The sequence below is a fragment of the Zootoca vivipara genome, chromosome Z (assembly GCF_963506605.1).
Source record: "Zootoca vivipara chromosome Z, rZooViv1.1, whole genome shotgun sequence".
In the NCBI taxonomy this organism is placed as follows: Eukaryota; Metazoa; Chordata; class Lepidosauria; order Squamata; family Lacertidae; genus Zootoca; species Zootoca vivipara.
Window position 1 is genome coordinate 24,125,764 of NC_083294.1, and position 26,982 is coordinate 24,152,745.

At 43.1% G+C, this 26,982-nt stretch overlaps 1 protein-coding gene across 1 annotated transcript; it reads left to right on the forward strand.

Annotated features, from left to right (window-relative positions):
- Window positions 1-16,312: 16,312 nt before the first annotated feature.
- On the forward strand, window positions 16,313-20,194 carry LOC118084285 (uncharacterized protein K02A2.6-like). The gene is made up of 3 exons (XM_060270572.1): window positions 16,313-18,377; window positions 18,471-18,921; window positions 19,081-20,194. Exons 1-3 carry the CDS (start codon window positions 16,313-16,315, stop codon window positions 20,192-20,194), a joined length of 3,630 nt encoding a protein of 1,209 aa, XP_060126555.1.
- The last annotated feature ends 6,788 nt before the right edge of the window (window positions 20,195-26,982 follow it).

The following is a 26,982-nucleotide window of genomic DNA, read 5'->3' on the forward strand; positions in this document are numbered from 1 at the left end:
GGCATGAAAGAAAAGAGATTTGAAATGTCAGAGCTGGGGTTGTCATTGGTGGACAAGCAGGTGGGTTTAAAGGGAAACTGTGGCACAAGCCGTTTCTCCTTTCTCCTGCACACATGCTCACTGTTGTCACACTGGACTGGAACTTTTCTTTATTTTATGACCATGCATCAAGTTGATGGATGTCCGGGAGAGGAAACAGGAATACCAAGCCATTTGACTCTCAGGTTAAAATCTAAGTTAGCCTTTCACTCTACGGTAATACTGCAGGTGAATGCGCAATGACACCCTGTCTGTCATGCTAACTTAAGCCCGGGGGGGGGGGGAACCTTCCTAGGGCAAAAGCACATCAAAAAGCAACCAAAATGACCAGGGGGATGGAGTTGGAATCAACAAAATCTCTCCATTTCAGTTGTCTCAGTTTCTCATTTTTCCATTCTTAACTGCAGTTCTATACTTTTGTACAGCCTCATCTGTCTTTAAAAGAGAAAAAAGAATCCTATTGAAGATTCATGATTTTAATGCAAACTTACACATTTTTGCAAGCATTTTCCCTGAAATATAATGCAATTCAGAGACTGTTTTCATGAAAATGTTCGTTTTTATGTACATGTTTTGTACCCAGTCCTTGAAAGAACAGCATTGCAAAATTCAGAGAGGTCTATAGAATTAACAGCCACAAGAGGTGCTGATGGAAACCAGTTTAAGAAATTTGCAAAGGGAATTAGAACAATTCAGAGTCTATCAAAAGCTACTAGTCACAATTGCCAAAAGCAGCCTTCGGTTTCAGAAACAACATGTTACTTGGGTATTAATTGCCAGGGAATGGCAGAGGAAGAGGACAGTTGCCTACATCCCCTGCTTGTGGGCTTTTTAAAGACATCTGGGGGATAGCTTCTGAAGCCAAAACACAAGCTTTCAAAGAGGGAGAATGCAAAGAAGAAGAGAGTGTAGCTTCATCTCTTCACTCTTGTCATTGCTGAGATGTTTGGAGAGGGCAGGAGAGCAGGCTGTGAAAGCAAGGAGGAGGAAGGGAAGGGGGAGCAGGGCAAGACACACTTCTTACAACTGCCTCCTCATTAATCGCAGCAGTGGCTTGCTTACATACTGGTACTGGCTGGCACCTCAGGGCGCCACCTAAGGAGTCTTGAGTCCTTACCTCCAATTGTGGCAAGGTTCTGAAAGTGCTCCTCCTCAAGGAAAAGCCCCTGCAGAGCTGCATCACCAGGAGGGGAAAGCGAGGGCACGGCAGCAGCACAGTGGGGGCTGCATCGGGCATCAAAATGTCTCCGGGTGGCCCTGAGGCTAGATGACATTGATTCAAAGGAAGTGTTTCCCCATACTTTCCTTTTATTTTCCCTATCACATTCCTTACTGCAAAAGCCTGATCTTTTAGAGAAGTGTGTGTGTTGCGCAAAAGCTTCACATCAGCTGAAACTGCACAACCTGAATTTGCTGGTATGTGATTGAATCCCATCAGGAGAAGAAGGGGCAGTCTGTCTTGTTTCACAACCTGAGATGAAACAGTAGATGATGGTCCCCACTACCACTACCAAAGCCTTGCTAATGGCACAACTGTAGCAGCTTTCGGGTTCTGGCAAGATCTCACCATAGGTCTACAAGATATTGCCAGAACCTGGAACCTGCTGCTGCAGCCACTTCTCAGTTCTCTGGTGGTGGTGGCAGAGGTGGGGTGTCTCCCACCACAGGAGAAGCAAGGTGAGGGGGCACTGGTGGCTTCTGACAAGATCTTGCTAGAGTCTCACCAGAAGGCACAGCTGCTTCTCCTCACTTTGCCAGGGGAAGGGAGGGCATCCGTAGCGGGGCTGGAGAAGTGAGTAGAAGCGGCAGCAGATTCCAGTGATATCTTGCTAGAACCCAGAAGCCACAGCTGCAGCTACTTCTCCTTACTTCTCTGGTGGCAGGGGGCAGTGCCTGCAGTCACAGTGGTGGAACAAAGATAAGTGGTGGCTTCCAGTGAGACCTCATGAGATTTCATGGGGTGGGCTCTCACAAGATATCACTGGAACCTGGAAGCCAGTGCCGCTTCCCCACACTTCTCTGGTGGTGGTGGGTGAGTTGACCATGGGGCTGCTGCCCCTTGGATTCTGCCCCTCTCTCCCACCTGAGGTGCCTGCCTCCGGGATGGGCTGACCATGAGAAAAAGATCTGGAAAGCTGAGAAAGCAGTGAAAGCAACTAGACTAGGGAAATCACTTAACAGTTCACCTCTTGGGAAAAGGACCTAATGCCATTTCACCCTGGTAACTGCAGTGGGGAAAATTATGAACTTGTTGAGTCAATAGATTTCAGGGCCTTTCAAACACCAGCAGGCAGGAAAACAACCCCTCCCCTTTCTCCTCTTTGCATGTTTAGAATTTAATCTGTTGTTCAAACTGGCAAGAAGGTTGTGTGCATTCCATGCTGCTAATTCAAAATGCTGTTAAGCAACCACACTTCACACCAGCCTCACAGTTTCACTATGAGATGTGGAAAGGCTATCAAAGAAAGCTAAGCAATAGAGAGCATATACATTAATATATCAATCATTTGGGTGGGAAGATGATGATTAATTTCAGCATAAGGTCCCATTGTGGATTGCAGCAATCAAAAAATGCAACAGTTCAAAACAGATTTTAATCACAAGGATGGAGTCAGTATTGAAATATGCATCTTCCATGTCAAAGACTAGGGAAGCTCTCTAGTTCAAAGCTTTGATTAGATCTAAATAAGCTCTGCAAGAGGACTACTTATTTAAAACATTATTTATCACACCTTTCCAAAAAAATAAAATACAATTCAAGGCAGGAGAATGTCCCAAAAGACATCTTGGTATGTTTATTGCAATTGTGTTCCACCAATCAGTTAACTGAATTTCAAAAGGACCATGTTTACAAATCAACTATTCTTGGCCAGGAATTAAAAAAGAAAAAATGGCAACAGAGAGCAAAGCAATACTGAAATTGTGAAAGACACATGTAGGGGAGACAAAACACCAATATTTCTTTAAAAACAAAAAAAATGCCAAAGGAAGAAAAGCCCAGTAGAGGATGTTCCTCATCAGTAACCTAAATGAGTAATTAACATGTCTGGGCGAGCAGCTGAGCTCTTAACCAAAGCAAAACTGGAATGTTTTCTCTGTCCTCTTGGAGAAGCAGCTTCAAGCCAAGTGAAAGAAAAATGAGCAAGCAGAGTGACGCTGGTCATTCAGAAAGGAGCCCCAAGCAGGCACTTTGCTACTAGCACTTACAGTACAAGCATTCACTTGTAGTGTTTGCTTTCAAAAGCTGCTTTGGGGGACGTTGTTGAAAAGTGAGGTGTACATTTGTTGGTTGGTTTGTTTGTTTCATATACTTGCCACCTTCTCCTCCAAGGAGCTCAGGGTGGTGTGTGTGGTTCTTCTCTCTGCATTTTATCCTCACAAGAAGTCTGTTAGGTAGGTTAGACTGAGAGGCAGTAAGTGGCCCAAGGTCACCTAGTGAGTCACACATGTCTGAGTGGGGATGAAAATCCTGGTCTCCCAGGTCATGGTCCAACCCTTTAACCACTATACCACATTGGCTCATTTCATTTTGGAATTAATGAATAAATGAAGGGGAGGGTAGAAGAATAACCAAGCCAAATGCCCTGCAATATCAAATGTTCTCCATAAGAATAGATATACTGTATGGATTTCTGATGCCCTGTTGTTACTTGCTCACCCAAGGTGCCATTGTCTCCCCTTTCAATTTATTATTATCAATAATATGATTTCAGAAAATACAGGTATTCTGGGAGTGTATTCACTCAGAACTGCAAAAAAATTGCTAAAGATCTCCTTTAATTAAAAAAACCAGAGGCTGGGAATTACAGATTTGGATATTCCGCAAAAAATGAAGGGTATCTTTTCATACGCTACAGTGGCAGCAGGAGTTCTCATCACGGCAAAATGGAAGAGTATTGAAATTCCCTCTTTACATGAATGGATCCAAAAGCTAACAGAATATGCTGAATTAGATGGTCGATCAGAAAAAAATAAAGAATAAACTAAAACAGGAATTTGTTTCAAAATGGGAGGTTTTCAAAGAATATTTGAAATATAATTACAGTAGTTTAAACTCTGTTGCAGCATTTGAGAAATTTCAGTAATAGTTGCAAGTTAGGCATAAGAGTTAAGATATATTAAGAAAAAGTTAAATTATGATAAAAGTGTGTATTGGCAGTAAGAAATATGAAATTGAAATAAGGAATAGACGGGAGGTCGGGTCTATAGTGTTAAGACCAGCTTATGTTTTATTGTTTGTTAAGAAAATTTTGTGTTTATTGTTATTCTTGTGTGTAATTCTGTATCTGTGTTTTCCTTTTTTGTTGTATCAATAACAATAACAATAACAACAATATGATTTCAAATTATATATGAGCCCAAACAACTAGAATAATTTTGTTCCATGATCACTTTTCATAATACATACATTAAAAGGTAAAAGGTAACATACATTAACTATAACAACAAATATTAATTAAATAAAAACAAAATAATTATTATTCGTCTGTTGATTCAAAGAAATGTTTGATAAAGCATAACTCATTGTGGGAGCAAGCTTATGCTTAAGAAGGTGGCATAAAGGAAGCTGGTGTAAATTAACCTGGCATAAAGTTGCACCAGATCCAAAACCTGCACCAGATCCACCAACAGTGGGGAAGCTGCTGCCACTCTGCCTAACCCTGGCAGAGGTAAATCAATCCTGTAAAATAGTGGTTTAGGGCTTAGGCCTCCTAGTTGCCAGGTCATCTGACTAGGCTGAATAGGCTTAGGATCCAGCCTAAGTCTCCCCCTCTAATCATGCCACACCTCCATCACGCCCCTTGCGAGGAGACTTACACTTGCATCAGCTTTTCCAGCTGAGCCCTGGGTGAGCAAATTACACCTGCATATTGTCAGCTGAGCCAAGGTTGGGGACTTAATGCTGGCTGAGCCAGGAATCAGTCAGCTGAGCCAGAGATCAGCTGCGTCCTAAGCTGTTCATCTCTCTGGATCTTCCCACAAGATTGCCCTCTGTGTCTACCAAGTCTATCCAGACTTGGAAGAGAAGTGGGCTGACTTATGGGTTTCCTTTAAGTACATACAGTGCTGGTGTTCAATAGGCATCTTCCAGTTTTGCTATACACTCTGTAAAGTAAAATTAAATGGTATTAAAATTGTCTTTAATCCTCCCCTAGATAGTGACATTTTAGTGGTCAATATATTTGAGGCCACCAGAAACCGTAACATTTTATAACTATGCTTCTGTAGAAACCCTCCAAATATTTCCAGTGCCAAGAGATTAATATTCTTCAAGACCCCCCCTTTAAAAAAAGAAATCTGACTAAAGTTTTACTTTTCTCATCTTGTTCTAGCTACTTAGCAATGTCAATGAGGGCCCTGGAAATAAGCCCTGTGTTGTTATTGCTCAAGTAGCCATTGTGATCTTCTGTGAGTACCTGCTCTGACATTACACACAACTTGCGTAAGACACCACTTGTGTAAGAAGTTTTTTTCCACGCATCAGCTGGCTGCAAATAACGTATGAACTGGCTGTGAGGGGGGGGGAAACAAAAGTTTGTTAGCTTTGTTTGATGGGATTTTATGACATGCTTGAACAATCATCCTCTGATAAATGACAATGACCAATTCTTCTGCAAGTATAAAAGGAATCAATTAAAAAATGTAAGGAACTAGTTACTTTCAATTTAACTAATTGCATAAGCTGTTGAGTATTCTTAATCATTGTTTAATCTATTAAAGTTGTAAGTCTTTAAGGTGCCATAAAACCCATTTGTTGTTTCTTCTCAGTGATGTCTTTTCTAATGTGAAATCCTTTATATGGTAAGATATCTTAGATGCTGTTTTGTAAGGCATGGGAGATCAATTTTTATTTTGTCTTTAAAAGGAATATATGAGAATTAACCTCATTTTCTCCCAAACTCATGTTATAACTCTTTGGTAGGTCTTTTGCATCAGATAAGTTATGATGGACTTCCAGAGCATTAACAATCACTATTGTTTATTTTATTTATATAGGAGCCATCAATGTATATGGTGCATCACAGGGCGATATAGGCAAAACTTTTTTCTTTTCTTTTCTTAGTCTCTTGCACCATGAGCTTACGGTCTAAATTGTGAGGCAATACAAAGACAATTTTGTGCTGGATGCAGAAGGACATTAGAAGCTTGGTGTTTGGATTTAAAGCAGGCATCCCCAAACTTCGGCCCTCCAGATGTTTTGGACTACAATTCCCATCATTCCTGACCACTGGTCCTGTTAGCTAGGGATCATGGGAGGGCCGCAGTTTGGGGATGCCTGATTTAAAGGAAGGTTGTTCCATGATCTGACCATTGACAGATATGAATGGAGGACAAGTCTATCAGTGGTTACCACCCACAATTGTTGGCTCCACTTCCACTGTGCAGAAAGTGTTAATGCACTCTGCCCTGCTTGCGGGCTTTCCTTGGGCAACTGGTTGGCTACTGTGAGAACAGAGTGTTTGGCCAGTAGGGCACTTCTTGTTATCCAAGTCACTGAAATAAATGGAGTCTGGGGAGAAAAGGCTTGATAGCACTTGATAGTACTGAGTAAACTGAACAAAGCAGTGTATAATTTGAGGGGAAACAAACACAGAGATTTTGTCTTTCTTAATTCAGGCCTTGTACAAAGCAGGGAGACATGAAACTCCCTCAGAACTATATAGCTAACAAGAGCATGTGCTACCTCAGTAAAGATCATCCCACTCTGCTTGGTTGCTAAGCAACACCTTCACCTGTCTCCTTCTAGGCTAATTGACTTTAACACTAACACTTAAAGTTACAAACTGAATGATCTCAGTTGTATTCCCAACACCTCTTACCCTCTAATTATTTGGCCTGTGAGGGAGGCAAGAAGGCATCCCCTCAGCTTGGCAACCTGTGCGGGGAAACTGGTCATACTGCCTTAAATCTGTCTCTGTTAGGACCCCACAGAACAAACAACAACAACAAGAAGAAGAAGCTGATGGAGGGGAATGAGAGAGCAAAATCACAGTGGGTTTTTTTCTTAAATAGGAGGAGTGGTGATAAAGGTGCCCCAGTGATATTTGGTTGCTCAAAGGCCCACAGAAACCTGGAGCCAGACAGAGAGCATATGCATTACTATATCCATCATTTGTGTGGGCATATTGTGTCAGAAGATGTGGTGATGGTTACTAGCTAGGCTTTAAATAGGAATTAGTCCATTTAATGGAGAAGAGAGAGAGAGAGAGAGAGAGAGAGAGAGAGAGAGAGAGAGAGAGAGAGAGAGAGAGAGATGAATGGCTATTAGTCTTATTAACCAAACAGAATGCCCATGGTCAGAGTTAGTATGCCACTGAATTCTAATGCATGGCGGGCAGTCAATGGGGTGGGGAGCTGCAGCCTTCATCACTTGCTTAAGGGATTCTCAGAGGCATTTGGAACTGACCCACACCAGTCCACCCCCAGTTAACTCCCACCTGTCTGCTTCCTTAATTACAGTTTTGCAGGTGGCTTGGTCTGCCAGCTTCCTCCTCCTCCTTGTAGAACTCTGTAGGGAGGGGGAGGACGTAGACAAAACTAGAGTTAATTGGTTCTGATTTCAGCACACTTATTAGGGAGTAAGCTCATAAGAAAACAATGATACCTTTGATGATGCATCACACTGAGGCAATGGGACAACTTAGTCACAATTAACTTGTTTGATCGAACTTAGCTAGCAGAAGTAACTTCAGCTGGATTAGGACAGGTGTACAGTACTAATATTTTTTGGGGGGGGAAAGTTCTTCAATTTGTTCCTCCTTTTTGGTGCCACATAATCACCATGCAAATGTTTGCATTGAATCAGCATCAGTTTGATGTGACATAGTGCTACCAAGGTCATTTTGACATAACTTCAAGGGTATACCATGTATCAAAGCTGTTTACTCTTTTAAAGCGCAAGCGCACGCACACGCGCACACACACACATTCTGCATGCAGTCTAGCCTGCTGCTCAAACTCTTGTCATGATGACTCAGAATGAACTTGAAAAGCTCTTGTAGTAAGGTGAGATTGCTTTGTTTTTTCTGCAACAGCTACTCTGACTCAGTTTCAAGTAATCAAGCACAGAATAGCTGAGTACGTCCTCCAGAAGTTTTGCTAACTTTAGTCTATATTTCCCAAGGGAGTGGCTCCATCAAAATTAAAAGGTATACTGTGAGGTGACCAGGATGGCTGCCTGCCTGTATTCATACTGACTTTTTCAAACAACAGCAGCTTAGGGCCAAACTAGATGGCATGTAAACAGCATCACTGCATTTCATAAAGACACTGCAATCTCTGCCATGCCTCCTTTCCAAAAGGAAACGTGAACCCTGTATTACACACCTCCCCAATTTCTACAGCAGTGTGAGATTTCAGGGGTCCAGGTGCTTACCCAGGCTTATTCATCTTAAAACTGATAACATGACAATATCAATCCCTACCCACACCTTACACACACAGTCTTGCTGAGTAGTAGGGAATTGTCAAGTGAGTCCATTCTACTCCAAACACTATATTAGAATACTGTGTATATCTATATGGTTGCACCCTACAGCTGATTTTGGGCCAGTGGCATCATTAGGCCAACTAGGCAGCTGTCTAAGGTACAGACCTTAGTGGGGCACAGTACTGACCTGTTGAGCACAGTTTTAAATAGATTACTTATTATTGCAATTTTTAAAATAATAAAAAACAGTAGTTTCAAGTTCTGTGCTTTTCATTTTTTTGTACAAGACACCCATTTTTGAAAATTGAAGTTAGCAATTTGTTGTTTGGGGGGCGGCGGCGTTCAAGTACAGTCATACCTCGGTTTAAGTATTCCTCAGTTTGAGTACTTTCAGTTTAAATTCGCCACGGACCCGTCTGGAACAGATTAATCCACTTCCCATTACTTTCTATGGGAAAGTTCGCTTCAGGTTAAGTATGCTTCAGGTTAAGTACAGACTTCCAGAACCAATTACACTCATACTTCGGGTTAAGTATGCTTCAGGTTGAGTATTCAGCGGACCTGTCTGGAACGGATTAATTCACTTTCCATTACTTTCAATGGGAAAGTTCGCTTCAGGTTAAGTACGCTTCAGGTTGAGTACTCCATGGACCATCTGGAACGGATTAATCCACTTTCCATTACTTTCAGTGGGAAAGTTCGCTTCAGGTTAAGTAAAGACTTCCGGAACCAATTGTGTACTTTAACCGAGGTACCACTGTAGATAGTTTTGCCTATTGTGCAAAATAACCTGGAACCGGTACAGGATTTGGTTAACATAGACAATATTATTACACACTACAGTATCTACAATGCTAGAGAGAGGGCAATGAACCCAAGACTGCAACACCATTTGCTCATATACATCACATTGTTATAACGGGGCCTTTATGTTTGGGCAATTCAGCTCAGGGCTGAGGTCTGCCTCAAAAGTACACATGCATTAGAATTGTCTGTCATGTCTCCCTCTGTGGCCTAGATGTGTTTGTGCCCTATGGTACAATGCTACAATCATTAGATAACAGGACATGTTTTTCCACCATAACAGATCTTGTTAAATATGCATTTGATTACTTTGATAATTAGAGCTACAACTCATTATTATATAATCTAGTATTCATTTTTTTCTGGATGCTGGAGAAAAGTGAATCTTGAGGAGAATAAATGATTAACAGGAGTAAACAAATGTTGTCCCTGACAACAGAATCACAAGCTACAGTTACTGTAAATATTGAATGGTGCATAGTTCCCCTGTTCTTTCAACCCACTGCAAAATATATATTTTTTTGCATTTGGTATCATGTTACTGTTGTAACAGGTTGCTCCCGCCCCCCCGCCCACTCCCCGTGAAAATAATGTGTAGATCTGTGAATATATTTTTGAGAACAGTGGCTGCTAAGGCAAGATGTCAGGTCCCATCCCCACCCCCCTTTCACACTAAAAATCTGAGAGAGCTTTGCTCAAATTTCTCACATTGATGGAATATACCACCCCAAGAGCCTATTAGGGTTGAATGATAGGATATAAATGAAATTCTTCTACACATTTCAGTGGCAGTACAAAAACCTATTAGTCACAGTTGCAGCACAAGGGGAAAAAATACAGTGGTACCTCGGGTTACAAATGCTTTGGATTACAAACGCTTCAGGTTACAAACTCCACTAACCTGGAAATAGTACCTCGGGTTACAAACTTTGCTACAGGATGAGAACGGAAATTGTGTGCTGGCAGTGCGGCGGCAGCGGGAGGCCCCATTAGCAAAAGTGAGCCGCAGGTTAAGAACGGTTTCAGGTTAAGAACGGACCTCTGGAACGAATTAAGTTCGTAACCCAAGGTACCACTGTATTTGGAAGTGGGTGACAAAGACTGTGGGGGGAGCTTTATCCAAATTAGATTTCTGAATTTTTTTAAAACAAATTTCATATTAACACCCATCCTAAACCTGTTTTCTCTGAAGGCCTATTGATTTTGATGAAGCTAACATTCAAGTAAGCATGCTTTTAGGAGTCCACATGTATTTGTATGTGAAAAGCACTTTTCCTTCCTCTCCAGGATTTCAGGGGGAGAGCAGCCATTTGTGCTTCCTTGCCCCAACTCTGCCATTGTCTATGCCCACCTGAAATCATGGGACTTTTTTCATATACCCTTTGGGAAACTATCAGGTCTGCCCATTCAACAAACTTGGCCCTCAAGGGGTAGGGATAACAATATGGTCTGCTAGGCTATAAAGGTTTCCCATCCCAATGAAAACTGTCTGAGTCCTCTCTGTATCCATATCCAACAGAGTAACTAGGACCTTGACAGAAGGGCCACCAATGCCTACTGTAAACTCTTGGGAGTGGTGGGTCCTATCACACAATTCTTTCTCACTTATAGTACACTAGAAAGTACTATGGAGATATCAAAAGTTGGATATTTAAACTGAAGAAAGGGGGAAAGAGAAAATGCTTAGTATCCTGTAAAGCAATCATGTTTACATGGAAGGAATACAGCAATTACCCGTGTGAACCTGTGTGAGATTTCCCCGCCCCCACCCCGCCCCCACCTTTTCACTTTAACTCACAAAGCTAGACAAATGTGACTACTCTGTTGCAGTCAATTTCTCTTAGCAAATGGAAGGCTCATGATCATTCTACAATATTGCACTAACTCAGCCAAAGGCTTGATAGGCATTTGAAAATCCTCCCCTTGATTAGGTTCTGGAGAGACTGGTTTCATTCAGAAAGTAGATTATTGCAGGGTTTTCAAATGTGCAGCAAGTAACCACACCTGCCCTTGTGGACAGCAGGCTCTAGAACCACTCTAGATTGAAATCAGCATGTTGAGGACAAGCATGAATGATTCTGGATTGAGAAAACTACATTTTTGTGTTATAATCAGGTGCAGATGCAGCAGCCTATGCCTTTACTCTGAGGTAGTTGCCCAAAGCTTTCACCTGCTCCCATTTCACAGTGCATTCTGTCACAAACGTCTATGTATGAGCATAAAGAGAGGCTCTACAGGGCTGTTTATCCTATTAACAAGTTAGTTCGAGCAGTAGCCCCATTCCCCTATATACTAGCTGATGAAAACAAGCTTCCTGCCAGCCACAAGGGAGCAAATACGCTACTCATGGCTGTGTTCCAACATAGCGTGTTCATTTATGCAATGCAGAATAAGGAATGATGACTCAGAGAGCCTTTAAGTAACAACTGTTTATCTGAGCCGCTCCCGAGGTTACCATATGTAGGTACACTCTGCCCAGCACTCAGGTCTACAAGGACCATCCCAGTGTAGTCATAAGAGCCTGGAATGCATAAACAACTTCAAAACATCTGGTGATGTACCTTTCTGACAATTTGGCACATGCAAAACTTTCAGTACACAATCATTCTGTGTTCTTTATACACTGGCAAACAATAAATAGCATTTGTTATTTATTTACAGGGGTATACAGAGACTCTGGGGTTGCATAGCTGCCAAGTCTCCCGTATTCCCTGGGAAACCCCCGTTTTTCCAGCTGTCCCCAGCCGAAAAAAATGGATTCCCCCCCCCCCCGGTTTATTCTGGCGCGGTGGCCATTTTGGAACTGGGCGGAGCATGCTCAGAAGTGACTTTTGATGCTGCTTTGCCCAGTTCCAAAATGGCTGCAGCGCGACTTCTGGTGCAGCGGCCATTTTGGAACAGGGCAGAGCAGCATCAAAAGTAGCTTCTGAGCATGCTCCGCCCAGTTCCAAAATGGCGGCAGCGCTACTTCCGGTCTGCTACTTCCGGTCCAGTCCCTTATTTCTCAGGACGGAACTTGGCAGCTATGTCGGGTTGTGATCTAGTTAAACTAATTAATTGTCATTTGCCCTGAATTAGCAACTTTGCTTTGAGTTTTATCTAGGAAGGAAACACTATTGAACCCACTATCTTGGTTCACTTTTAAGGTGTGGAGGTGCTTCAGAATCTCCAGTGCTTTATTTATGTTGTGTACCACCTTATACTGTAAAGGGTTTCCCTTTGGATACAAGAAAGAGGAAGTTATACTGTAGATCAGGCTTCCTCAACCTTGGCCCTCCAGATGTTTTGAGACTACAATTCCCATCATCCCTGACCACTGGCCCTGCTAACTAGGGATCATGGGAGTTGTAGGTCAAAAACATCTGGAGCCCCGAGGTTGAGGAAGCCTGCTGTAGATGGTTCTGTAGAATCCAAAAAGTTGTTACAATGCTTTGTGGATTTGTTTCAGACTCACACGTTATAATAAACTCTCTCCAACTTACAATATCTTTTCTCAATACAACTATGTTGCATTTGATGGTGTTGACTTAGCAATGCTGACCTGATCCAGGTTGCTGAGACAATCTGTATAACATCCAAAGTCACACACCAAAACAACTCTGCGATTCATGATATTATGCAGTGCAGTGTCACTGAGCCTCATCCTAAATCTTTATACATAGTATAGAATATCTCAAAAGATATTAAATGGGAGGGACTAATTTCACAAAGCATGTTAGTAATACTTCAGAGTTTGGAGTTATTAAGTATCCCGCAAATGACTAGAAATTCGTAACTCTTTTAAAAATGTATTTGCAAACACATTTTGTGTATAAGTGAAAGGGGTTGAAAACATCTTCCTATCAGCACCACTACCACAATGGGTTTTGCTTCCAGTGTAACATGTTCCTCCTCCTCCTTCCCATTAGTAGTAGTAGTAGTAGCAGCAGCAGCAACAACAGTATATTTGTACCCCATCCATCTGCCTGGGTTGCTCCAGCCACTCTGGCCAGGTTCCAACAAATTATAAAAACAGAATAAAACATCAAATATTAAAAACTTCCCTTCTTCAGATGTCCTCTAAAAGCCATTTAGTTGTTTATCTGCTTGACAGATAAACCACTACCAAGAAGGCCCTCTGCCTGGTTCCCTGTAACTTCATTCCTTGCAGTGAGGGAATCGCCAGAAGGCCCTTGGAGCTGGACCTCATAGCTGTCCATGGAGGTACAGGTTAATTCTTCACCCAGGACAGCTCTATATCAGCTTCATCTGGTACACTGGCTGAGACCCTACCTGCCTGTGAACTGTTTCACCAGAGTGGTACATGCTCTGGGTTATCTCCCACTTAGACTACTGTAATGCACTCTATGTGGGGCTACCTTTGAAGGTGGCTTGAAGCCACAACTACCGGTAATCCAGAATGCAGCAGCTAGACTGGTGACTGGGAGTGGCTGCCAGGACCATATAACACAAGTCCTAAGCACAATAGAAACACTAATAACAGCACAATCCAATGCATATTATTAGTGCAGAAGTGCGTCCCATTTTCCAAGTAATGGTATGCATGGAGTTGTAGCCTGAGCTTTATCAATAATTTAAACCATCTACCTGTACAAAAGCCTATTTTCAACACTGCATCTTACATTCCCAACATTTTGTCACATCTGATATAACCAAGAAACAAAATGTAAGATTGGAGTAGGCAGATGGATGGTTTCAGCCGGAAGTGGGTTTAGCAATCTGAGTACACTCCTTTACTTTCCTCCATGAAATGAACAGCTGTTATTTACTCATATGAGGACACTGTTGAAATAACTATGTGTCCTCCAACCCTTACAGTGGGTCACCTAGTTCTCACTGATAGGGATTGCACATGAGGTGCACTGTGACCCTATGGTCCCTGCACCTGTTAATCCCCACCCCCCCCATCTCTCCACACATACACTTCTTGTAATGACAATGGGCATTCTGCTACTAACAAATAACTGCCTTTGTAATGAAAACCTGCAAATAAATATATTGCATTGTTCAGACAAATAATTTAATTTAGTGATAAGGCAGCATCATTTTCTCAAATGTATATGTACAATAAAACTGTCAATACACTAAATTCAGTTTAAGGAGAGGGGCCCTGACACATCACTATTTAAAGAGCCTGCTGTAAAATCATATGCTTCTGACTCATCAAAAACTCTCAGGTGTAGTTCTCATGGAAGTTGCCAACTTCTGTGCGATTCACATGATTTCAATGCATCTTCACATACATGCACAAACCCTCTGCACGTAGAAAACTAAGCTACAAACTCCCCACACACACACACCCGAGCCATCATCCATGTGCAGGAATTTTGCTCTTTCTGATAGGAGTACTTCACCGCGTAAGTGCCCACTTGTTCTCTGAAATGGTACAGCCTTTGTGCAAGTTTACCTCTGCAGTGAGAACTAGACCATCATCTTCTGTATGTTTCTTCTTGGGTGTTAAAATCAGCCAGTGAAGTTCTGCTTCACATTTATATTCTATAGCTGAGACCTGTTACAGGGTGGATCAATAAATTTTAGTAGTGGTGCACTGACCACCATCTGGAATTCTTTTCACACACCCCCAACTTTATTAAAGTTTGAAGGAAAATATACAACAGTTAATATTAACTAGCCAATATATTTTTATCAAAGATAAATGAAACTAATCTGAATGAAAACCCAAACCCAAAGGGGGGAGAGAGAGAGAGAGAGAGAGAGAGGAAGAGAGAGAGGAAGGAAAGAAGGAAGGAAGGAAGGAAGGAAGGAAGGAAGGAAGGAAGGAAGGAAGGAAGGAAGGAAGGAAGGTGGGTGGAGACAACTTCTTTTTATTCAATTTTTATTCAATATTCTTTCTCTATCATTACATACATCTCACACCCATAACATTTATATTACATTCCCTCTCCCTTCCCCTCCTGGGCTTCCCCCACCTTCCACTTCTGATTTGTTTTTCCCTTATTACACACTGCTGTTTCTTTAAAAATATATACTATATTATTTCTTTATCTTCTACATATTTTTTATTCAGCGAAGACAACTTCTGATTCTTTGTCAGCTATATATAGTAAAATTATTCAAAACAATTTCACTTTGTATAAGCCAGTATTTTCTTCAATCCTCAAACCCAGATATAATAAGTTCATTTTCTTTTTTGCACAAAAAGTCTAAAAGGACTTCCAAAGGAGTTCAGTTTATCACCTACATGGTATATAACTGGATTTTTTTATTTCTGGAATGGAGGTGATTATCTGCTTGTCTAGTTTAAAAATAGAATGCTGCTTTTCTTATCGTTGTATTGTCTGCGTGATTTATTATTGTTTCATATGTTTATTTATGAGTATTTTTACTCTATATGTCTTCAACCACCACCCCACAATACATAAAATTGCTTAAAGAATCTCACAAATAATATGGCAGATATCTTTTAAAACTCTTATATGTGTGTTTAAAAAATAGAATAAATCTACCACCCTGACCCCTGCCAGAGAAATCAAGATGGCCTTTTTAATCTGATAGATTCAAAGAAGATTTCCCTCACAAAGATCTATATGATATGTATTCAGTGGTCTATGTTCATCTGAGCTTGAGTCTGGACTAAGGATTCTGAGCCCCTGTGTTCTGAGTAGATACATGATATCCAATCACATAGCATTATCAAGGTTTGGGCTACTGGCATTGACTCTTAAACTCTGAGTTATAATTCACAGCTTGGAGTTTTTGACAGCCAATCACATTGAGAGTGGGAGTGGCCCAGGCCTTCAGAAATACATATAAGCAGTTGCTTTGCCCCTCTTGTTCAGTTATGTTAGCTCAAGTCTCTTGCTGTTATCATTGTGTCTGGCCTCATAGAAACCATGTACACTTCACTGGCAACAAGCATGGGATGCTAGGCTAGTCATGCAGCCCTGGCTGGCTTCCACAAGCTTAAATCACTGCTGGGGAACTGTTGCCTCAACTGAGCTGAAGCACCACTGGGGACTTGCCACCTGAGCCAGTTGGAATCACTGACTGCAGCCACAAGGCAGGTCACACAGACTCATGGCTACCCAGGACCACATCAAGCAATTTGACCCCATGATCCCAGGGAAATGGGACTCCTACGCCACCAAGCTTGAGTTTTTCCATGCGGCCAATAACGTGACCAACCCTGTACTGAAGCGGGCCATGCTGTTCAGTGTGAGTGGGCCTGCCACGTTCAAGATTCCCCAGGCTCTCGAGGCCCCAGCCAAGCTAAGCGAGATGACGTTCAACACAATAATGCTGAAGTTGGGGACACACTTCGCTTCCCAGCCATTGGAGATTGCTTGCCAGCACGTGTCCTACAAACGAAACCAGGCCTCAGGCAAATCCATAGAGGCCTTCATCACAACCTTGCGGCAGGACACCCACCACTGCAACTTCGGCGACCTGGAGATAATGCTCCACAACCGTCTGGTGTGCAGCCTAAGGCATGAGAAGCTACAACAGCGCCTTTTTGCCAAGAAGAATATAGCCTTCCAGGTTGCCTTAGACGAGTCCCTCATGGCAGAGTCATCCAACAAGATGATGAGAGACATTCGCCAAGTGCAAAGCCCACCCATGGCATGGAAGGCCAAGGCAGTGCACTCAGAGAAGACTGTAGACAGTGAGGAAGGTGAGGAGGTTCTGAGACTGTGCCTTGGCTTGTCCAAGTCTTTTGGCCAACAGAAAGGTGTAGGGGTGACTTGCACCAGTTGCCAGCATGAATGCCAGTCATGCCGTTTCTGTGATGTCCAGTGTTGGGAATGTGGGAAAGCTGGGCATATTGCATGCATCTGCCAAATGAAGGAGCTGTGGGACACTCCCTGGCATCCAACTTTAGGGACTGGGGATGGTCACCGCGGGACTCCAGGTGCAGTAGAATGCCATGCCATATCGGAGTGTACCTGCACACAGGGGGCAGCTGCCACATCTATCCAGAATGCACAGCCAATCTGCGAGAAGATTCGAGTGGCCGTGATCATCCAGGGAATCCCATGTGAAATGGAGGTTGACTCTGGGTCAGCGCTCTCTGTTATTTCTGCTGAGACATACCATCACATCTGCCAGAAGGGAGGAGCCCCCTGCTTGAAGCCCTTTGAGGTAATCCTGACCGACTTCCAGGGGAAGCACGTGCCCATTCAGGGAATTGGCACGTTCACTGTCCAATTTAAGCATTTTAGCGGACCACTGCAGCTGGTGGTTGTTGAAGGCCACCACACCAGCCTACTTGGCCTCAACTGGTTCGACGCACTGGGCATCCATATTACCGGGGTCCAGCACATAAGCCAGTCCAGCTATGAGGCCATCTGTGATGAGTTTGCAGCCGTGTTTGATGTGTCAATGGGGTGTTACAAGGGCCCACCGGTCGCACTGAGCCTCAACCCGGCTGTAGTACCGATCCGCATGAAGGCTCGGCAGGTGCCATTTGCCCTGAAGCCCAAGATCGATGCAGAGTTGGATCACCTCATCAAAGAAGGGGTCCTTGAGCCAGTCCTGCATGCTCGGTGGGAAACCCCAATTGTCACTCACCTCAAGGCAAACGGGAATGTGAGGATCTGTGCTGACTACAAGTGCACCCTCAACAAAGCCTTGCAGCAGCATGCGTATCCTGTTCCAGTTGTGAGGCACCTTCTTGCATCGCTGGCCAGTGGAAAAGTCTTTGCAAAGCTCGATTTGACCCAGGCATATCAGCAACTCCCGGTTGATGAGGCCACCTCTGAGGCACAGACTATCGTGACCCACCACGGGGCTTTCCGTGTCAAGAGACTACAGTTCGGTGTCAGCGTGGCCCCAGGCCTCTTCCAAAGCCTCATGGAAGATGTCCTGAATGGTCTTCCTGGAGTCATTCCATATTTTGGTGATGTCCTCATCACGGGGGGGTCCGAGGCAGAGCTTGCATGCCGTCTTCGAGAGGTCCTGCGTCGTTTTCAAGATGCCGGCCTAAAGGTGAAGAAAGAAAAATGCCAGCTGGGGGTGCCCAAGGTTGAGTTCCTTGGGTTCCTGATCAACGCTGATGGCATCCACCCCACACCAGCAAAGGTAAAGGCCATCCATAGTGCTCCACCACCACGCTGTAAGCAGGAGCTGCAGTCCTTCCTGGGCCTGTTGAACTTCTATCACTCTTTTATTCCACATAAGGCGGCAACTGCAGAGCCCCTGCACCAGCTATTGGACAAGAAAGCTCCTTGGATCTGGGGCCATGCTCAGGACACTGCTTTCAATGCTGTCAAACACCTGCTCTCCTCTGACAGTGTCCTTACCCATTTCAATGAGACCAAGCCTGTTCTGCTTGCCTGTGATGTTTCCCCATATGGAATCGGTGCAGTCCTCAGCCACCAGTTGCCGGATGGGCGGGAGGCCCCTATTGAATTCTACTCCAGGACCTTGTCATCGACGGAACACAATTATGCCCAGATCGACAAGGAGGCCCTGGCTGTCGTGGCAGGGGTGAATAAGTTTCACAACTACATCTATGGCCGCCACTTCACAATTGTGACTGACCACAAGCCTCTGCTGGGCCTTTTCGCTCCTGATCGGCAGACTCCTCAGATCCTGTCCCCAAGGATGCTAAGGTGGTCTATCTTTCTCAACGCATATGACTACGCACTTCACCACCGTCCTGGCAAGAGCTTGGGTCATGCAGCTGCCCTAAGCCACCTGCCATTGCCAGACATAGACGCTGACCCGTCCCCAGCCCACAGTGTGATGCTACTGGAGACTCTGCCCCACCCACCGCTCCATGCCACAGATGTTGCCATGCACTCAGCAAAAGATCACACCCTTTCCCGTGTCCTCAATTGGGTGTGGAGAGGGTGGCCAGTGGATCACCTTGATGCCGAGTTCTCCCCATTCATCTCCCGGCAACACGAACTGTCAGTTCACAAGGGATGCCTGCTGTGGGGGAACCGTGTTGTGATTCCCACTAAGCTGCAGACTGGAGTGCTGGAGGATCTGCATGTGAGTCACCCAGGTATCGTCCGCATGAAAGCTCTGGCCAGGAGCTATGTCTGGTGGCCAGGCATCGATGCAGCAGTAGAAGAATGGATCCGGTGCTGCCAGACCTGCCAAGAGTTCCAACCGGCCATGCCCCAGGCCCTGATCCAGCAGTGGGAGATGATGCGAAAACCATGGTCAAGACTCCACATTGATTTTGCTGGCCCGTTCCAAGGTCAGACATTCTTGATCATTGTGGACTCCTTCTCAAAGTGGCTTGAGGTGGTGCCAGTCTCAGCAATGAACTCCAAGGTCGCCATCTGGGCCCTGCAGTGGGTCTTCACCACACATGGCCTGCCAGACATCATTGTTTCCGATAATGGAGCACAGTTCACATCGGCTGAGTTCCAGAAGTTCATGGCCGACAACCTAATCCAACATGACACATCAGCACCATTTCACCCATCAACAAACGAACAGGCTGAGAGAATGGTGAGGACCACCAAGGAATCCCTCACTCGGATTGTCCAGGGGGACTGGAACCAGCGCTTAGCAGATTTCCTGCTGCAGCAGCACATCACGCCCTGCCCTGCCACAGACCGAAGCCCGGCAGAGCTCCTCATGAACCGTAAGCTGGCATCGCTCCTGGATCGGCTGCACCCCAACCTTACATCTGATTGGCTTCCAGGCCAGGAGCCTCCAGCGGCCCCCACATCCTTCACCCCCAATGACCCTGTCTACATCCAGAACTATGGAGATGGCCCTGCCTGGATCCCTGCTGCTAACAGGGCAACTTGGCCAGTCTCCTACAAGGTTGCCACGCCAGACAGTCAGGTCCACCGCCGGCACGTGATCCAATTGTGGCACCACCTGATTGATGCCCCAGCTCCAGCTGCCTCCACCACACTGAAGCACAGGGATGAAGTGAATGATCAGCCTGCCTCACAGGCTGATGCACCCAAGGAGGATACTGTTCCCAGGAAGTAGAGGAATGGGGCCCTGGCACTGCATTGGGACAGCGCAGAGGCAACAACACTGGTGACACCCATGACACCAGCTCCAACACAATCTCTAATGACCCAAGGGGGCGAGCTCTGCCGCTCTCATAATCTTGAGGACTATGTGTGTTGATGGGGGTGAGGTTTCGTGCCTAAGGGGGAGGGAGTGTTATATATTCAGTGGTCTAAGTCCACCTTAGTTTGAGTCTGGAGTAAGGATTCTGAGCCCCCATGTTCTGATTCAGTACATGATATCCATTATCAGGGTTTGGGCTAGTGGCATTGCTCTTAAGGTCCAAGTTACGATTCACAGCTTGGGGTTTTTGACAGCCAATCACGTTGAGAGTGGGAGCAGCCCAGGCCTTCAGAAATACATATAAGCAGTTTGAATTATGTGAAAAGACTTAGATCCTTTTCAGATGAGAGATTTCCTGTCTTGTGCCACAAGGAACTGGAACAGACCCAACACTGGAAGAATGGCATTGAATGCTCCTTGACCCAGTATCACCTACAAGAGCTCCAGATGTCCCTGAACATGTATAAGAGGCATTTAAGGAACTGCCTTTATAGAACTGATTACTTCTTCTAAGTGTTCACCATAGTTTCTGCTTATTAAAACGGTGCACTTTCAAGTCAGATATTTGACAAATCTTCCATCTGCCTCATTAAGAGTCACCTTCACAGAACAATGCTTTCAATCCATGCCCTTAGCAGTCATAGATGGATGATACAATGGAATGCCTTATGAAGAAAGACTCTGTCTGTGTGGGCAACAATTTGTAGAGGGCATTTGCCACTACTTACTACAATGTCCACTATACACAAACCCAACAAATTGATTCATAAAACTGCTGTTCATGAGGAAAATCTAACCAGGGCAGAGCGGGTGAAATGGCTCTGTGACTTATAAGGTGGCTCTCTATGCCACCTTATAGGCAGCTAGGAAGATTAGGAAGAAAGAACTGGGTGGGCTGGTGATCAATTGCAAAAGAGACTCTGAGATCTAAACTGCACATTTTATTCGAGAATTACTTTTTATTCTGTGTAATAAGAAATTTTGGTAGATTTAATCATGTTTTTACTGCATATGTAGAGATTGCTGTTTGCTTGTATTCTTTGGATGTTGCCATGGTCTTTGGCTAGTGCAATATAATATTGCATTATTATATAATATTGCAATATAATATACTATAATACTATAACATAACATAATATGATAATATTAGCAGTTGCTTTGCCTCTGTTGTTCAGTTATGTTAGCTCAATAAAGTCCCTTGCTGTTATAACTGTGTCTTGCCTTGTAGAAACCCACCACTGTGTCTTGCCTTGTACACTCCAATAGTTTCTCTAGTTAGGAAAGGGTTGCATACACCCCTATCTTGTGCTGTTTCATAACCATCTATAACAAATTTTCAAATGCTTATTATTATGGTTTGCAAAATTGAGAATATGGTAGAATGCAGTTATAGAATGATGCTTTTATGGTCTTATTCACAAAGCATTTTCACACTAACGTGAGTTTCTCTTTAAAATATGTATATTATAATTCTAACTTAATGATAATGACAATTAGTGATACCATAAACTAAGCACTAGTGTGGTACCTCATGCCCGTTCACAATATGAAAGGGCCGCAACACGAAGTGCCACATCTGCGCACGCGCATGATGCAGTGTGGCACTTCTGCACATGCGCAAAACATGATTTAGCACTTCTGCGCATGCAGGTTGGTAACGGAGGCGCCGAACCTGGAAGTAACCCGTTCCGGGACTTCCGGGTTCAGCGCGTCTGTAACCTGAAAAGACGCAACATGAAGTGGACGTATCATGAGGTATGACTGTATATGACAAGTATCTCCCCCCACAATACAATTTGAAAAGCATACCTCACTATTTTAAATTTAATGTCACCTTACTTGGGTTGACAGAAAAAAAACCTAGAACGACACACTATATCAGATGTTATTAAATTGTTTTGCACTCTCCGTGCAGTTATATGTAGGGTTTTCACCACAAACATAAGATCTGGAGTGACGTCATATAGCAATTCAGAATCATGGGTAATGGCAGCTTTCCATTTTTAGCAAGAGTTCAAGCTTTACATCACTTTGATGTTTTTCCTACATCTATATATTTAGTAGCTCACTATAGTAAATTATGCTAAATCTTGGTAGCATATACAAGAGACATGTTAGAAAGTCAAATATTTTCAAAACCTTATTTCTTTTTGCCTCATGTATAGGCAGCACCTTATCACTTCAGGAAAAGAAGTGGCTGATGGGGACTGGAGTGTTATTAGAATAAGGGGGCAATCTTAAGCCAAGAGCACCTTAGGATGCTACAGATCTCCAGTTCAGTCAGTTTTAAGTCTTCAACCCCAGCTTAGTCAAAAATATGCTGGAGTAGCTTGCTCATCTCAGCTAAGCCAAGGCTGGTGTAAGTCCTCCAAAAGGGGGAAGGTGAGACCAGGGGTGGGTGGACCTGAGGCTGGATCCTAAGCATGTTCAACTTGGTCATGTGACTGTGAATCTGGCACAAAATGTTATTTTAAAGGCTTGTTTTCTCTGTCAGGGTTAAACAGAGCAGCAGCCCTGCTGCTGGATGGGGTTTGGATCTGATATGACATACACCAGCTGAATTTACACTGGCTTCAGGTTCTTGTGCATAGCATTGCTCCCTATATTGCAACAGCAGCATGCCTTAAGAAACTGAATGTGGAGGGACCTGCCCTTTTAAACACTGAAAAAATGGTAAGTCTGGCTTCTCAAACTACCATTCTTTTGACCCTTCTCTCCTTTTTCAAAATCTCATTTTTCTTACCTGCAAATATTATAGCTTTCCTACCATTGCTAGGCGCTGTGGTCTAAACCACAGAGCCTAGGGCTTGTCGACCAGAAGGTTGGCAGTTCGAATCCCCATGACGGGGTGAGCTCCTGTTGCTCGGTCCCAGCTCCTGCCAACCTAGCAATTTGAAAGCACGTCAAAGTACAAGTAGATAAATAGATACCACTCTGGTGGGAAGGTAAACAGCGTTTCTGTGTGCTGCTCTGGTTTGCCAGAAGCAGCTTAGTCAAGCTGGCCACATGACCTGGAAGCTGTACACCGGCTCCCTCGGCCAATAAAGTGAGATGAGTGCTGCAACCCCAGAGTTGTTGCGACTGGACCTAATGGTCAGGGGTCCCTTTACCTTTATCATTGGTATTAAGGTGAAGCACTGTGCCTGGTGTATTAAGAATCACTATGCTGGTGACCAACTTACACCAGTGTAACAATGCCAGGGTAGCATAGTTGAAACTCTATTGATCCCAGCCCCAGCAGCAAAGTTGAAAAGAAAACAATAGAACAGCAGTGAACATAGCAACTTCATCGGCCACTTCCTTAGTGACCATAGCACCACCAGTGACTCCCACCAATCCGAGAGTAGCATGTGAACAATGTCTACAGGCATTAAAACACTCAGGCATGAAAGCAACCAATCCATGCACGCCAAGGGGGGAATACGCCCATAAAATCATTCTGTCCCACATTACTTTCCACAGAAGTATTCCACTGGTACAAGGGGAATGAAGCTCTAAAATAAGGCTAAAGTCTGTGGGTCCCCGCACACAAAATTAACACTGGGCCAAAATCTCCTCCTGGAAAATGGGGGAGGGGACAATTTTGTGCAGTGAGGGAGAAATGTATCCAAAATTTTCAGGGTTCGTACACCTTCCTTGTTTTTGCAGAAAGTGTAGCTGGGGAGACACTGGAGAGAACCTTGCACTGCTTACTGCCAACCACACTTCCCAGAATGCCTCAGGAATAATAGAGTGCAACATGGCATTACTCCCAAGGCATTCCAGGAAGTGCAGCTGACAAACGCCAGGGGAAGGAACCTTACACTGCCATGAGCAGTGTGGGTCATTTTAAAATTAACAAACAAGAAAATGGAAAATCCTTTGGAAAATCATAAGGTTAAGTAAGGTAACTAGAAACCCCCTCCTGAAAATTTTGAGAAATTTATTTTCTCCACTTGTTTTCAAGATGGGCTGATACCTGAGGGAGCTTAGGATTTGGACTAAGCCCACACATTTCCCTGTGTGTCCACAGCACTGTCCATTTTATCTCATTTGGAAGAGTGAGAAACAATAGGTAACCTTTTACAGTACCTTGATCACTTAAACAGGTGGGTAAATTGCACACATTCCCTCAGTATTTTTAAAACTAAAATAATTATGTAAGATTTCATAGTTTATTGACTTGCTTGATAAAAATATGATTTGTGTAATCCTTGTGACTGTAAACAGGAAATGCTAATAAAGCACTTATCTTCCTGATAGGTAAAAGCAGCTTTGTCATAGTGACTGTCAAAACAAACCAGTGGACTCAGATGAAAGAGCAAGAAAACAAATATTTTCTGGGAAATTTCTTCTGCATTGCCTTCAGCAAAAATTCAGTTCTGGTAGCAGACAAAACAAAATCAATTTTATTCACAAAACCAGTCTCTTTCTTTCCAAGTGTTTGTAAAACTGTATCATTTGCTCTGCAAATCAGTGACAGTAATGAGTGATTTTCTTCTAAATGTTTATATAATTTCTCATCCTTATACCGGTAATAATTTTCATGTGTTGTTGTCTTTTTTGAAGATACCTTGCTTACGTTTACTAGTAAAAAAACGCCTTCATAATTTTTAAATTTTCAAGATGCCTTTTTTGGGGATGCATTTGATTGAGTATGTACTGGATGAATAAAGGAAGCAGAAAACAGGTGCGCTACCGGTAGTAGTCAAACTACATTCTACTATTTTCACACAGTGCAGAACTAGTAAGCAGCTCCCCAAAATCTTCATCCATAGTGCATTCTTATAGACTATATATTATACAGGAATTTTTTTAGACCTTAAACAACTTTGGCTGCAATCTTTTGCACACATTTAAAACTCCCCTTGAATCCAGTGGGACTTACTTCTGAGTAAGACAGCAACTGGAATTTAAGTGATACAAACTTCTTTAATCACTTTATTATAAAGTATAGTAGACTGATTAGAGAATACACTGTAGGAAGTAGCATTCATCTTATGTGAAGCGCTTAAATGTCATTCTGTTAGCAAGCTGATGGAAGCAAACTATATTTCTTCCAACTAAGAATGGCTAGTAAAATGCACAACATCAACATTTTTCAAAATGAAGCCATTACACCTTTAAATTATTATTTTTCAAAATAGTGACACAGAAACACATGTAGTAATACTGCACATAGGCAGTATGTTAGCATCACATTAGTTCAAAATAAAAAGAAAAGCTACAGATGGCATCTACTCATTGCAGGGGGATGGAATAGATGACCAATGAAGTCCTTTCCAACTCTACAATGGTATGATTCCCTTAAAAGACACAGGGAGTAATTCTAAAACCTGTTTAGGTTCATCTGGTATAACATTTTGCTGCCATCTGCAGAGGTGCCTCAGCTCTCCCACATGGATACAGTCCTGGTTCTTCAGCTTCACCTTTAGACAAATGGAGAGCTGTGTGAGAGCATAACTTAAGAGGCTTCTGTCTCTTCACTGTTCATAGTAAAAGGTCAGTTGTAGTGGTTGTGTTAGATGGAACAATACAGTTTGAAAGGCAAGCCAGATTCTTGCTGGAGAACCAACTCTGAACCTATTCATTGTAGGCAGGTACATGAACAGGACTTTCATCTTTCTCCTTTTGTAGGCAGTCATAAAACAGAATAGTGTACTCATATCTGATAGTCAGTCTGACATATTAGTTTGAGTATCAGGCAAAGATCAGGGAGATCCAGGTTCAGTTTTCGCTCTTCAGCCATGAAGCTTACTAGATGACCTTGCACCAGTCACTCCCTTCCTGCCTAATCTACTGCACAAAGGTGTTGTGAGGATAAATGAGTGGGGAAAAGCTTTGTAAACAACATCAAGCTCCTCAAAGGAAGGCAAAAAATATATATATGAACCTGCTTTCAGTTGTTAATATTTTTTTTTCAAATTGTCTACAGTAACTCAACACAGTACAAATATAAAATTTCTAAAGTGCAGCATCCTTTTGGAAGTCGTTACTTGCCCCTGAAATCTTGAAACTGAGTGTGAGAAACTTGGGTCTGAATATGCTATTTAAAATTGATTCCTGAATGTGCACATTAACTATCTGAATCTCAAAGGCACATAACACATGCATTGTTTTTGCATTTTGTACCTTAGTTTGTAAAAAAAAAAGTGTCTGGATCAAGCAAACACTCTAATTGTAAATGATGAGTTATATTATGAACATACAAATGTTCATTGTGATCTCTCAATCTGGGTGGAGAGGAAAATAAGTTTTCTTCCTTTTAAATAATGTTTGAACTGCAGATCTTCCAATGAAACAAATTAGCCACAAATCGAGGATGAACAAAAGGAAGTACTACTTGCACAGCATATAATTGGTAAAAATTCAGTCATAAGATATGGTGATGCCTAGAATTGTAAAGGGGGGTTAGACAAATGCACAGAGCATAATGCCTGTATGCAACCTCAATGTTCAGGAGCTGTTTCGCTTGAGCTGCATTCAAGCCATACATTTAAAGCACGTAACTTCCCCCAAATAATACTGGAAACTCTAGTTTACTCATCACAGAGCTACAATTCTCAGGAATCTTAACAAACTAATTTCCAGGATTCTTTGGGAGGAAATCATATGCTTTAAATGTATGGTTTGTATGCAGTCATAAAGTATCAGTTTCTGGGAAGCAACAGTGGCCGAATGTTGCTGCCATTATACTGTGCTTGTGGGCCTCCCAGAGACAT